General features: G+C 37.6%; 1 protein-coding gene across 2 annotated transcripts; it reads left to right on the top strand.

Annotated features, from left to right (window-relative positions):
- Positions 825–10,833, top strand: LOC18766494 (CLIP-associated protein). 2 transcript variants are annotated; one of them, XM_007200888.2, is made up of 21 exons: positions 825–1,487; positions 2,499–2,654; positions 2,761–2,823; positions 3,001–3,069; positions 3,209–3,374; positions 3,868–4,029; positions 4,387–4,484; positions 4,970–5,044; positions 5,154–5,222; positions 5,311–5,396; positions 5,543–5,660; positions 5,760–5,858; positions 5,945–6,293; positions 6,464–8,271; positions 8,508–8,609; positions 9,219–9,323; positions 9,423–9,497; positions 9,579–9,647; positions 9,823–9,891; positions 10,159–10,260; positions 10,358–10,833. In XM_007200888.2, exons 1-21 carry the CDS (start codon positions 1,155–1,157, stop codon positions 10,517–10,519), a joined length of 4,335 nt encoding a protein of 1,444 aa, XP_007200950.1. In that variant the 5' UTR covers positions 825–1,154; the 3' UTR covers positions 10,520–10,833. The 2 variants fall into 2 exon arrangements, with proteins under 2 accessions (XP_007200950.1, XP_020425579.1); XM_020569990.1 differs by having other exon boundaries at positions 833–1,487; positions 6,548–8,271.

The raw sequence follows: 12,089 nt of genomic DNA, 5'->3' as shown, positions 1-12,089 counted from the left end.
GCATTTTTGCAAAGAAAATTTACCATCTAGACTATACAAATCGGTTGGTTTGTTCACCTAATTTTTTAACATTCTGGGTAAACCAAACATGCATGTGGCTGGAAAAACCCTAATTGGTGGTTTCGCAATTGATTAAAACACAAAAGAAAATGACATTCGTACTTGTAAACTTTGCAAGAAAGTATTGATGAGTGTTGCTTTCCCCAGATCATACTTGGTGTTAACATCTAGGTATTGAGATTGGCCTACCCCAAGAGTCAGATTAAATGACAGTGAAATTTGGGAAATTATTTTTATTTTCTAAAGAAAATTATTATGATTTTCTTAAGTGACAATTTAATGACATAACATATAAATTTGACAAATTGTGCCGTTCGAACCATACATCAATCAATCTTACTTAATATGCGGTATCGTTTGATAAATTAACGACACAATATCAAATTATTTACTAAAAGAGAATAACAATGTAACATATGAGATTATTTATTAGAAGAACATACCATACAACTAAAGCTGTAAGGCACATTGTAATATTAGAAAATTATGGAGATAATAAACCATAATATTCATAAAAAAATCCGTTTGATTTAACAATCCAAATTAAGAGTAAACTGAACATTGAGGCCAAGTCACCCACCCTATCGATTAGGATTAATATTTAAATTAAGACGGAAAATAATTAAATAAACAGACGTGACAGTTCACTGTAGTAACTACTAAACAGTAAGAACACAGTGGTAGAATCCGTAAATTAAACAGAAAACAGGGGTAAAGTTTCAAGCTACCCTCAACCACAAGGTGCTTCATCTTCTCCTTCAATCTAGCCTAAAAGCCAAACTACCCTCCCTGTGTCTCTTTCCCTCACTAAAATTATCCCTCTCTAAAATCTAAACCAACATCTTTCTTCAACCTTCAGACGCGGGGGAAGACCCTGTGAATTTAGCCACACTCATCCTCCGAATCTCTCTCACACATTCTCTCTCTATCCACATTTCACTTTCAGTCACTCACTAACTCCATCAACACCAAACGCCATTTATCTCTCTCCTTCATCACTCCCTCTCTCCTATGCCCTAATTCCACACCAAATCCACCAGATCTGAGCCCGCCCGCACCAGATCACGCCCCTAGCGAACCCCAGCCTTGCTCCGATGGAGGAAGCTCTGGAGCTCGCACGTGCCAAGGACACGAAGGAGCGCATGGCCGGAGTGGAGCGCCTGCATCAGCTTCTGGAAGCGTCGAGAAAGAGCCTGAGTTCGTCGGAGGTGACGTCGCTTGTCGACTGCTGCATGGATCTTCTCAAGGACAATAATTTCAGAGTCTCTCAGGGCGCTCTGCAAGCCCTAGCCTCCGCTGCTGTGCTCTCCGGCGACCACCTCAAGCTCCACTTTAATGCACTTGTTCCCGCCGTCGTCGAGCGTTTGGGCGATGGAAAACAGCCTGTTCGCGACGCCGCTCGGAGACTCCTGCTTACTCTCATGGAGGTTTTTTTTTACTCTCTCCCGCTTTTGCCCTCTGCATTTTGTCTAATTGTCTCAAATGTATTGCGATTATAGACTCGTGGCGAAACCATCGAGGTTTCTAATTATAGACTTATGCTAAAAGATGATAACTTGTTAATCCTAACTTGCAAGTTTGCATGAAATTGTTGTCCAAAGTTTCTGAATTTTCGTATGTAGTTAGAGACCAATAGAGTTTTATTAGAGGTGTTTTTCTGTACGGTCTAGTTGCCTTAGCTTAGATGCACCTCAGTTCTCACTGGTGATATTGTGATTTTTTTGACTTCGCCTCATGGATTCTGACCAATTGGGTTGCTGATAACCCCTGCCGGATAATATCAGATTTTCAATTATTGAGGCGCACTTGGAAAACAGACTTAGTGACCTGTACTGTATAAATACTTGAACCTTTTGAAGTTGAAATTTCTCTGAAGAGCATGAAGAAGGGACACGATGGGTTGTTATTATTACATAAGTATTTACCTGATTGGGTAGCTGTGCGTCTTAGATTTGTTGTTGGATAATGGAAGTCATGTTCATCATTTGACAACTTGATATCTCAACACATATTTAGTATACCTCATTATTTCAGTCTGTAACTTGAAAGATGAAACTACAGTGACTTGAGACATGCACATTCTGCTGGGCCATAGTTTTTGCCTTTTTTCAAAGCATAATTTTAGAGAAGGTTTTTAATTTTAATTTTAATGCAACTAGTATTGCTGTGAGTCATCTCTGCATGTGTGTGGTGGGCACACTGGCTAGTTACCCTTCATTTTCATTACATAGGAATAGGATAGGAGAAACTGTTCCTGTGATCCATCATCAAATTGTTATCCTGTTTTTTTAATTAAAGCTAATAGATGCCAACCATTTTAATATTCCTTTTTAGTACACTTCTGATTTTGTTATCCCAAAATGTATCATGGTTTGCTTCCAAATAAATGTTCCACTGAAAGATAAAAGGGGCTTAAATCTCATGTTCTTTGGCTGCAGGTTTCTTCTCCAACAATCATTGTTGAAAGAGCAGGATCTTATGCCTGGGCACACAAAAGCTGGAGAGTTCGAGAAGAGTTTGCACGAACTGTCACCGCAGCAATTGGACTTTTTGCAGCAACTGAACTTCCACTTCAGAGGGCTATACTTCCTCCTGTAAGTTTCTTGATTTCTATGAACAAAATAAACATTTTTCTTTCTCCCCAGTTCAAATAATGTGGGAAACAAACTAAAAATGTTCTATATTTCTTTGGAATCACAGATTCTACAGATGTTGAATGATTCAAATCCTGGTGTAAGGGAAGCAGCTATAATGTGCATTGAGGTTAGTAGTACTGCTGTACTGGATTTATACTTTGAATTTGATTTGTTCTATAAAAAGTTTGTCATGTAACAGTATCAACTTGGTTCTCATATTTCTTTCACCTTTACTAGGTTGGGGTTGGACTTATTGAGGTAATCTGACTATTATTCTTATTTGTTTTTTCTTTTCTATTCCCAGGAGATGTATACACAGGCAGGGCCTCAATTCCGTGATGAACTTCAGCGGCACCATCTTCCTATGTCTATGGTATATGCAGTTTATTTTCCCAGATTTCTTTTTCCAAGTAGAACAACTATTATTGATGAATGTGTCAAATTATTCCGGATGTCAGATGATGTGGGTTGCTCCTTGGGTTTGATTCTTTCTATAAAATGTACAATTGCAGGTGAAGGATATTAATGCGAGGCTAGAGAGGATTGAACCTAAGGTTCGTTCCTCAGATGGACTTTCCAGCAATTTTAGTGCTGTAGAAACAAAGCATGTGAGCCATAACCCCAAGAAAAGTAGTCCAAAGGCCAAAAGTTCCTCAAGGGAGGTGTCTCTTTTTGGAGGTTAGGATGCTTTGTCCTTTAGTTTTGAAAAAGGTCATGAGATTACGTACACTCACATAATTTATTCAGTGATAAATTTACAGTAGTGTACATGTATGCATTTATATGAAACAATATGTTGGTAAGTTTTGAAGAACCCGTTACTTTCAATTTTCATATCCCATGGGTTGTCATAATTTTTAGTTGTGAAAGTTGGTTGATTTGTTCTCTTTATACAATATGATGAAAGGCCATTTTAAAAATATTTTGTGGGATGATGGGATTTAATGTGGTAGTATTGCAAAATTTATGACGTTGTAATTTCATTTCTAGAACATGTTGGTACTGGGTGCTATTGAAACATATAGGCACTATAAAAAGCATTTGTACATGTAGTGATTTGAATGGTTTGGATTTTGCACGAAATATTCTTGCCTTATCTGTGGAAGTGGTAACATTGATTGTTTGCATAATTGATATCTGTTGAATTGTTATCCGCTTTTGTCCCATGCAGGGGAAAATGATGCTACTGAAAAATCCGTAGACCCTATTAAAGTTTATTCAGAGAAGGAACTAATAAGGGAAATTGAGAAAATTGCTTCTACCCTTGTACCAGAAAAAGATTGGTCAGTTCGCATTGCTGCAATGCAGAGAATTGAAGGGTTTGTATATGGAGGTCTGTATCCCTTACTCTATTGCAGTTCCTTACCCCATTCTTCCTGGGTGGGCGTGTGAGACATGCATGTCTACTTGAACATTTTCTGCTCTTGGAATGCTTAACATATTTATGCTTAATTTTGTGTCATAACTTATGTTGATTAGGTTAAACCATAGTATTTTTGTGTGATTGTGTTCTTTAAATCTCTTTTCTCAGGATTCCTCATTTAATCCCTCTTTTCCCAACTTTAACCCCTTTTCTTGGTTGATAACGGAAATTCAGTATATTTATTATAACTAATAATAGTGTGAAATGGCATGTATCTTCCGAAAAGATTACCGGCTTGTAATATTTTGAGTTCGTATATACATGTAGGTGCTACTGACTATCAATGTTTCCGGGGACTCTTGAAGCAACTTGTTGGCCCTCTGAGCACACAATTATCTGATCGAAGGTCTAGCATAGTAAAGCAGGTGCGCTAGCATATTTTTGTATTTTCCAGGTGCCTGTTCATTGATTTCTTCCTGTACCCTGGAACCCCCTTTAGGAGATTGATTCAGTCAATTTTTACCAATCTGCAGCTTTCTGTTATGAACAGTTTGCTGTCATATGATAGTTGTCTCATTCTGAAATCGATATTAGCGGAAATGTTTGTTTATTAGCACAAGCAACTGCATTTAATCAAATACCCTACGAACAAATAAATATCTTAATAATCCGTTACCCTAAGCTGTTAAAGAAAATTATGAAAACAGAGGTGGGGACTCTGGTTAGTTCCTGCTATTCTTTGCAGTTGTTGGCCGGACTTTTGGATTAGGATATTTAGCTCTGGAAAGATTTGTATAAATAGTGGTACAAATTTCAAAGGCACTTGTTCATGTTGTCCATAACCTCTTAGATGTTTTGTGCTTGTTCATGTAGCTTTGGGGGTTCTAATTAGTTGGCTTTCTTTTCCTAGGCTTGCCATCTGTTGTGCTTTTTGTCGAAGGAGCTTTTGGGAGATTTTGAGGCATGCGCAGAGATGTTCATTCCAGTAAGTTGATTATTTCCTTGCCAATTATCAATCCTCAAGTATTCGCTACAAAAGAAAAAAAAATCCTCAAGTGAAAAGGTTTTAACTGATTTTATCATATTGTAATCAGGTTCTTTTCAAGCTGGTTGTGATTACTGTACTTGTAATTGCAGAGTCAGCAGATAATTGCATAAAAACGGTAATTCTAATTCTGTTGATCTTTTACCTTTTTAGAAAAAAGAAAGTTGTTCTTTAAAACAGGATTCTTGCACTTTATTACTTTCCAGATGTTGCGTAATTGTAAAGTTGCTCGTGTGCTTCCTCGAATTGCTGATTGTGCAAAGAATGACCGTAATGCAGTACTTCGTGCAAGGTATAACCCTCAACACCAATTCATCTGTGTGCAGTTTTGTGTTTGTTTTCGTTTCCGTCACTATTACTTATTTTTTACAATTCTTTTATCATATCTTTTATAAAAAAGAATGCTCTTGTTGGCTCATTTTTTATCTTGTGTTGTAGGTGTTGTGATTATGCACTGTTGATACTAGAGTATTGGGCTGATGCACCAGAAATACAACGATCGGCGGATTTGTATGAAGATCTAATAAGGTGTTGTGTGGCAGATGCAATGAGCGAGGTATTCACATCAAGGATTCATATATTGTTTTTTATAACTTGTTTTGAAATTTCATGTTTCAGGATTCATATGTAGAACTTTCTGTGTATAAATTGACAGGTCCGATCGACTGCAAGAATGTGCTATAGAATGTTCTCAAAAACATGGCCAGAGCGTTCCCGACGATTATTTTCCCTATTTGATCCTGTTATTCAAAGGGTATGTCATTTCATTTCCTTTGTCAGAAGGGTGATTGTATTATATTTATAGGTGAAGTATTTTTAATGTTAAAAAGATTTGCACAGTTAATCAATGAAGAGGACGGGGGAATACATAGGCGTCATGCTTCTCCTTCTGTTCGTGATAGGGGTGTGTCATATACTCCCCAGCCCTCTGCTGCTTCAAATTTACCTGGATATGGAACTTCAGCTATTGTTGCAATGGATAAAAGTTCAAGTTTATCCTCAGGCACTTCTCTATCTTCAGGACTACTTTTGTCACAAGCTAAATCACTTGGTAAAGGTACTGAACGTAGTCTGGAAAGTGTGTTGCATGCAAGCAAACAGAAGGTCAGTGCAATTGAAAGCATGCTTAGAGGTTTGGATTTGTCTGAGAAACATAATTCAACTCTCCGGTCATCAAGTCTGGATCTAGGTACCTAATATTTTTGCCTATATCTTAGTTTTCTTTCATTGCAGTATAATTTGTAAATTTCAGTATAGTTGGCCTTAGATAAGCCCTGGGAATGAACAAAGCTGTCTGAATTATCAAAATTGGATTCATTTGTGAGCGGCTAAATTGTTCTCTTTTTGCCCCTAGTGCAGGAGTTGACCCTCCATCATCTCGTGATCCACCATTCCCTGCTGCTGTCCCAGCTTCTAATCATCTTTCAAACTCTTTAATGGCAGATTCAACTACCACAAGTATCAATAAAGGTAGTAACCGCAATGGTGGCTTGGTTTTGTCTGATATCATTACACAAATTCAAGCTTCCAAAGATTCTGGTAAATCGTCATATCGCAGCAATCTATCAGCTGAAGCTATGCCGACTGTCTCATCATACACAATGAAGAGAGCTTCTGAGAGAGGCCAAGAAAGGGGTTTCATTGAAGAGAACAATGACATTAGGGAGGCTAGGCGATTTACAAACTCTCAAATTGATAGGCAGTATGACTCACCTCACAGAGATGGAAACTTTAGGGACTCACATAACAATCACATCCCCAATTTTCAAAGGCCGCTCTTAAGAAAGAATGTGACTGGAAGGATGTCTGCAGGCAGGAGGAGAAGTTTTGATGATAGCCAGCTCTCACTTGGGGAAATGTCCAATTATGTAGAAGGTCCCACATCTCTAAATGATGCACTGAGTGAGGGACTGAGTCCATCTTCTGACTGGAATGCTAGGGTTGCCGCATTCAATTATCTCCGGTCTTTGCTGCAGCAAGGCCCAAAAGGCATTCAAGAAGTGATTCAGAATTTTGAGAAAGTGATGAAGTTGTTTTTCCAACACTTGGATGATCCCCACCATAAAGTTGCACAAGCAGCTCTTTCAACACTTGCAGATATTATTCCATCTTGTCGTAAGCCCTTCGAAAGTTACATGGAAAGGATCTTACCCCATGTTTTCTCACGGTTAATTGACCCAAAGGAGTTAGTCAGGCAGCCTTGCTCAACAACTTTGGATATTGTTAGCAAAACTTACAGTGTAGATTCCCTCTTGCCTGCTTTGCTCCGTTCACTAGATGAGCAGCGGTCGCCAAAGGCCAAATTAGCTGTTATTGAATTTGCTATCAGTTCCTTTAACAAGCATTCAATCAATACTGAAGGTTCTGGTAACAGTGGCATCCTTAAATTATGGCTTTCTAAGTTGACACCATTGGTCCATGATAAAAATACTAAACTAAAGGAGGCAGCCATTACATGCATAATATCTGTCTACTCCCACTTTGATTCAATATCAGTCTTGAATTTTATTCTTAGTTTGTCAGTTGAAGAACAAAATTCTTTGAGAAGAGCCTTGAAACAGTATACTCCTCGCATTGAAGTGGACCTTATGAACTTTTTGCAAAACAAGAAAGAGCGACAGCGCCTAAAGTCTTCTTATGATCCGTCTGATGTAGTTGGAACATCTTCTGAAGAAGGATATGTTAGTGTCTCAAAGAAGAGTCACTTCTTTGGGAGGTACTCTGCTGGTTCTGTTGACAGTGATGGTGGCAGGAAGTGGAGTTCAACCCAAGAATCAGCCATTGTCACCGGCAATGCTGGCCAAACAGCTTCTGATGAAGCTCGGGAGAACTTGTATCAGAATTTTGAGACTGGTTCCAACAATGATGTTCTCAATTCAAAATCGAAGGATCTGTCTTACACAATCAATCCCGTGAGTCAGAACTTGGGATCGTGGACTAGCCCACTGGATAATATTGATGGTAGAGTAAATTTGGAAGGCTTGTCTGCTACTCCTTGCATGGACGTTAATGGTCTTATGAGCTTGGACCATATGGGGGTTGGTGAAAACATTGGGCATGATAGTGAAGCTCCCACTGACTTGGAGCCTAATCATGAAAAACTTAAAGCTTTGAAAGTTAATTCTACACCAGACACAGGTCCCAGTATCCCTCAGATACTTCACCTGGTGAGTTCTTTGACATAATTAGCTCAAATTTTTCGTTAGAAATATTAAGTCTGTTATTAGTATTTTGTTTTAGCACTTTTTATGTTTCTGAACAGTTATTATCGTGATGAAAACCTATTTGGATAATTTCACGAGTAATCTACTTCTCTAAACAGTCAATATTGATATAATTTTACACTTTCTGGAGCTTTACCGTTGTATATTTACTTTTCTGTTACTTGCATGTGTGTGTATAGATTGGCAATGGAACTGAGGAAAGTCCTACGGCAAGTAAACGTGATGCACTTCAACAGTTAATTGAAGCTTCCATAGCTAATGAGCACTCTGTTTGGACCAAGGTTGGTTAGTCCTGACCTGTGACACACTTTCTCTCGTATTCAATGTATGTGTAAAGTTTTTAAAAGTTATATATAAAACACAGATATGGAATATATAAAGATGAAAAACAGGGAGTGCTTGCAATGAATTAGAAACTGAGAAGTTGACAAATGTTTGGTTATTATTGATCAAGAGAAAATGGATAATGTTACAACTGATCCATATTTGTACTTTTTACCCTTCCCTGATTTATTAAATGCTTGTAAATCTTGTGTGATAGATTTTGAAGCGTTTGGTGTTTGAAAAAAGAAAAAGACAAAGCCTTGGAATGGTGTTAGCATTGAGGGTCACACCAACATCGAGAATTGGTTTAATAATTGATATAATAGTGACATGTATTATGTAGAAACATGGATTTCAATTAGGGGATGACAAAAATCACCATGTGCTGCTGATTGTGTTGACTGCGCAGTGAAGTCTATGGGATGAGGGGCGTCACACTTTGTTATTGCACTAGAGAAACAAACTACATATAAACCTGTTTGTGTGTATAAAACTAGAAATGTATGATGTATGCACCAGAGTATTCTCAATCTTATATTAATAATTGTTTTGTGGTATATGTGCAGTATTTTAATCAGATTTTGACAGTTGTACTTGAGGTATTGGATGATTTTGATTCCTCAACTCGGGAACTCTCTCTTTCATTGATCATTGAAATGCTTAAGAACCAGGTCTGTCATTTATTTTTCTGGATATGTGTTGCGTGAAAAGTATTTAGTTCCTATGTATTGTAATGTTTTATTCCTAATATTGGTTTTATTTGTTTGTAGAAAGATGCCATGGAAGATTCTGTTGAGATTGTAATTGAGAAGCTGCTTCATGTTACGAAGGATGTAGTTCCCAAAGTAACTCTTGTTGAACTAGTTCTTTTTATTCTACGGTTATTTTGTTTTCTATGTCTCAAACTAATCTAAATTCATGTTCAGGTTTCAAATGAATCGGAGCACTGCTTGAGTATTGTTTTGTCCCAGTATGATCCATTCAGATGTTTAAGTGTATGTATTTATATAACTTGTCTATACGAACCCTATCAAATATTTATTAGCACACCAAAAAGGGGCACAGAAAAATAAAATAAAAATCAGAAAACCTTTGAGTTTATTGTTTGGCTTTTCCCCTCTACTTTGTTGTGATCACCATTGATGATGCTGTCAATTGTTGATGCTGCAGGTTATTGTCCCTTTATTGGTAACTGAAGATGAGAAAACTCTTGTTACCTGTATTAACTGTTTGACAAAGGTATTTTACTTTCATGTATTGGAGCTGTAGTAGTTGGTTTCTAGTGACTATTGATTTCACACATAAATTTTAGTTTAGCAGGGGTTTTTATTTATATTTATGATTTATTCTGGTCCTTTTAGAAACTGTCTTGAGCATCTTACAATCAACTCTATTCCAGATGAAAGAAGTGATCTGTTTTCTTCAAAAAACTTTGCATCGCCATTTTAATTTGGTGTTTAATTTAATCAACTAATATGTTGCTAAGCCACTTGTTCTTTTCTTCAGCTTGTAGGCCGGCTTTCACAAGATGAACTAATGGCTCAATTACCATCATTTTTGCCTGCACTTTTTGAAGCGTTCGGAAACCAGAGTGCTGATGTTCGCAAGGTAACGTTTATTGTTTGTCTGATCCGTATCCCTTAAATTATATAAAGGCCCAGGCCTACTCTAATGGGACTGAATTTGTTTCATTTATGTCGTGCAGACTGTCGTCTTCTGTTTAGTCGATATATATATCATGCTTGGAAAAGCATTCTTGCCATACCTGGAGGGGCTCAACAGCACACAGTTACGGTTGGTGACTATATATGCGAATCGAATTTCGCAGGCCAGGACAGGGTCGTCGATAGACACTAACCACGATTAGCGGATCGGTTCATTTAGGTACGAATTGTGGGTTTGGGTGGTTGTTGCCTCGTTCATCTGTTGTGTATTTTGTATATTGTGTGAATGCATTTTGACTTGTATTTTTTAATTTTATTTCACATATTTGTATTTTCTTATTCTTTTTCAAATTCTCATGCGTGTCTGGTTTGGAGGTAGAGAGTGCATTTTGTGGGAAACAATTAGTGTTACAGCGCACATATTGTAATCTGAAATTTTCCCAAACAGCGTTTATATATAAAAAGAAAGGTTTTGGAATTAACATTCAATGAAAGTTATTACGAAATGAGCTTCATATATTCGGTGTTCTTGTTGCCATTTTATGTGTTGGGTATGAGGCTATGAGCCATAACCAAGGCACGAGGATTCTCGTCTTGTCATTTATACGGGATGAATGTACCCGAAAAGAAAAAAATTTATAATAGGAAAAGGGAAAGATTGAGAACAATATTGCATGAGTTTTGAAGAAACTACCAGAATGATGAACAGCAGCAATAAAATTGATGACGATTATTTTTTTAAATGAACGAGGGAGGGAGGGAGATTTAAACTCAACACCTCTTTCAACATTAGAAAGCAACATACCACAAATAGAATTATTCCTAATAATATGATCAGTCACTCACTGGTGCAACAAATTCATCCTGAAAAAGGTGAATGTGAAAACAATTTTGGTTCCTATGCATGAGTCCTGCAAACCAGCAAAGAATGGTAAAACTTCAAGCGCAACACATGATGATCATTAACTATTTTGTTTTTGAAGTATTTGCATTATAGTTAATATAGATCTTAAAGTGCTTGTTGGTGAGCCCTTAAATTTCCTTCTATAGCCTCCCTCTTGATGCTTGAGGTACAACTCCTCCTTTATGCAGGATGGAAGAGGAACATGCATTTCTTGATGCTGGTAGTGATAAGTTACCGTAATCTCAGAAGCCCTTTAGTCCATACAAGTGTGTTCCGATCCTGCGAGAGCTCGAAAACTAGGGGTAGACGGGGGCCAGGCAAATAATCAAACCAAAGCAGAGGACTCTCTTAATAAGTCTTATGTTCTTAATGTCTTTCTGCTTTCTTGTTGGAAGGCTGATGTGCCCCCTGTCCTACAAACTAAAGTTCATCATAGTAGTAGCATTTGAAGAGAATAGAGTTCTTTGAACTCTTGCGTTTGGTGTTAGATTTGCCCTTGAAGAACAAATAAACACTGAGAAAGTATCAAACATGTGTGCTTGGCCTCTGAAAAACATTGCTGCAAGTATCAAGGAACACATCACGGAAAACTATATATGCTCCCGCCAAATTGGTTTTAGATTTGCCAAGTTGAAATAGACACAAAGAAAGCATCAAACTTGTGTGTTGGCCTCTTAAAAAGAATGTTACATGAAACACATGAACCATGCTCTAAATTTAAGTTTTGGTGCATATTGGTGAAACGTGGAAAATATTTAGAGAGAGAGAGAGAGAGAGAGAGAGAGAGAGATACAGGTGGGCATGACATTCTGGGATCAATTGGTACAATCATCAAAGCTTCACTATCTACTAGACTCCTACACAATCGA

Source organism: Prunus persica, chromosome G8 (assembly GCF_000346465.2).
Source record: "Prunus persica cultivar Lovell chromosome G8, Prunus_persica_NCBIv2, whole genome shotgun sequence".
Classification (NCBI taxonomy): domain Eukaryota; kingdom Viridiplantae; phylum Streptophyta; class Magnoliopsida; order Rosales; family Rosaceae; genus Prunus; species Prunus persica.
Note: the sequence above shows the minus strand (reverse complement) of the source record. Positions and strands in the feature narration are given on the sequence as shown.

Bases quoted from the DNA above. Each gene is read 5' to 3' on its own strand.
- LOC18766494 (XM_007200888.2), top strand. From the start codon at position 1,155: ATGGAGGAAGCTCTGGAGCTCGCACGTGCCAAGGACACGAAGGAGCGC. The intron at 4,030-4,386 runs GTCTGTATCCCT...ATATACATGTAG, and splicing joins TGAAGGGTTTGTATATGGAG to GTGCTACTGACTATCAATGT. The intron at 5,045-5,153 runs GTAAGTTGATTA...TATTGTAATCAG, and splicing joins GCGCAGAGATGTTCATTCCA to GTTCTTTTCAAGCTGGTTGT.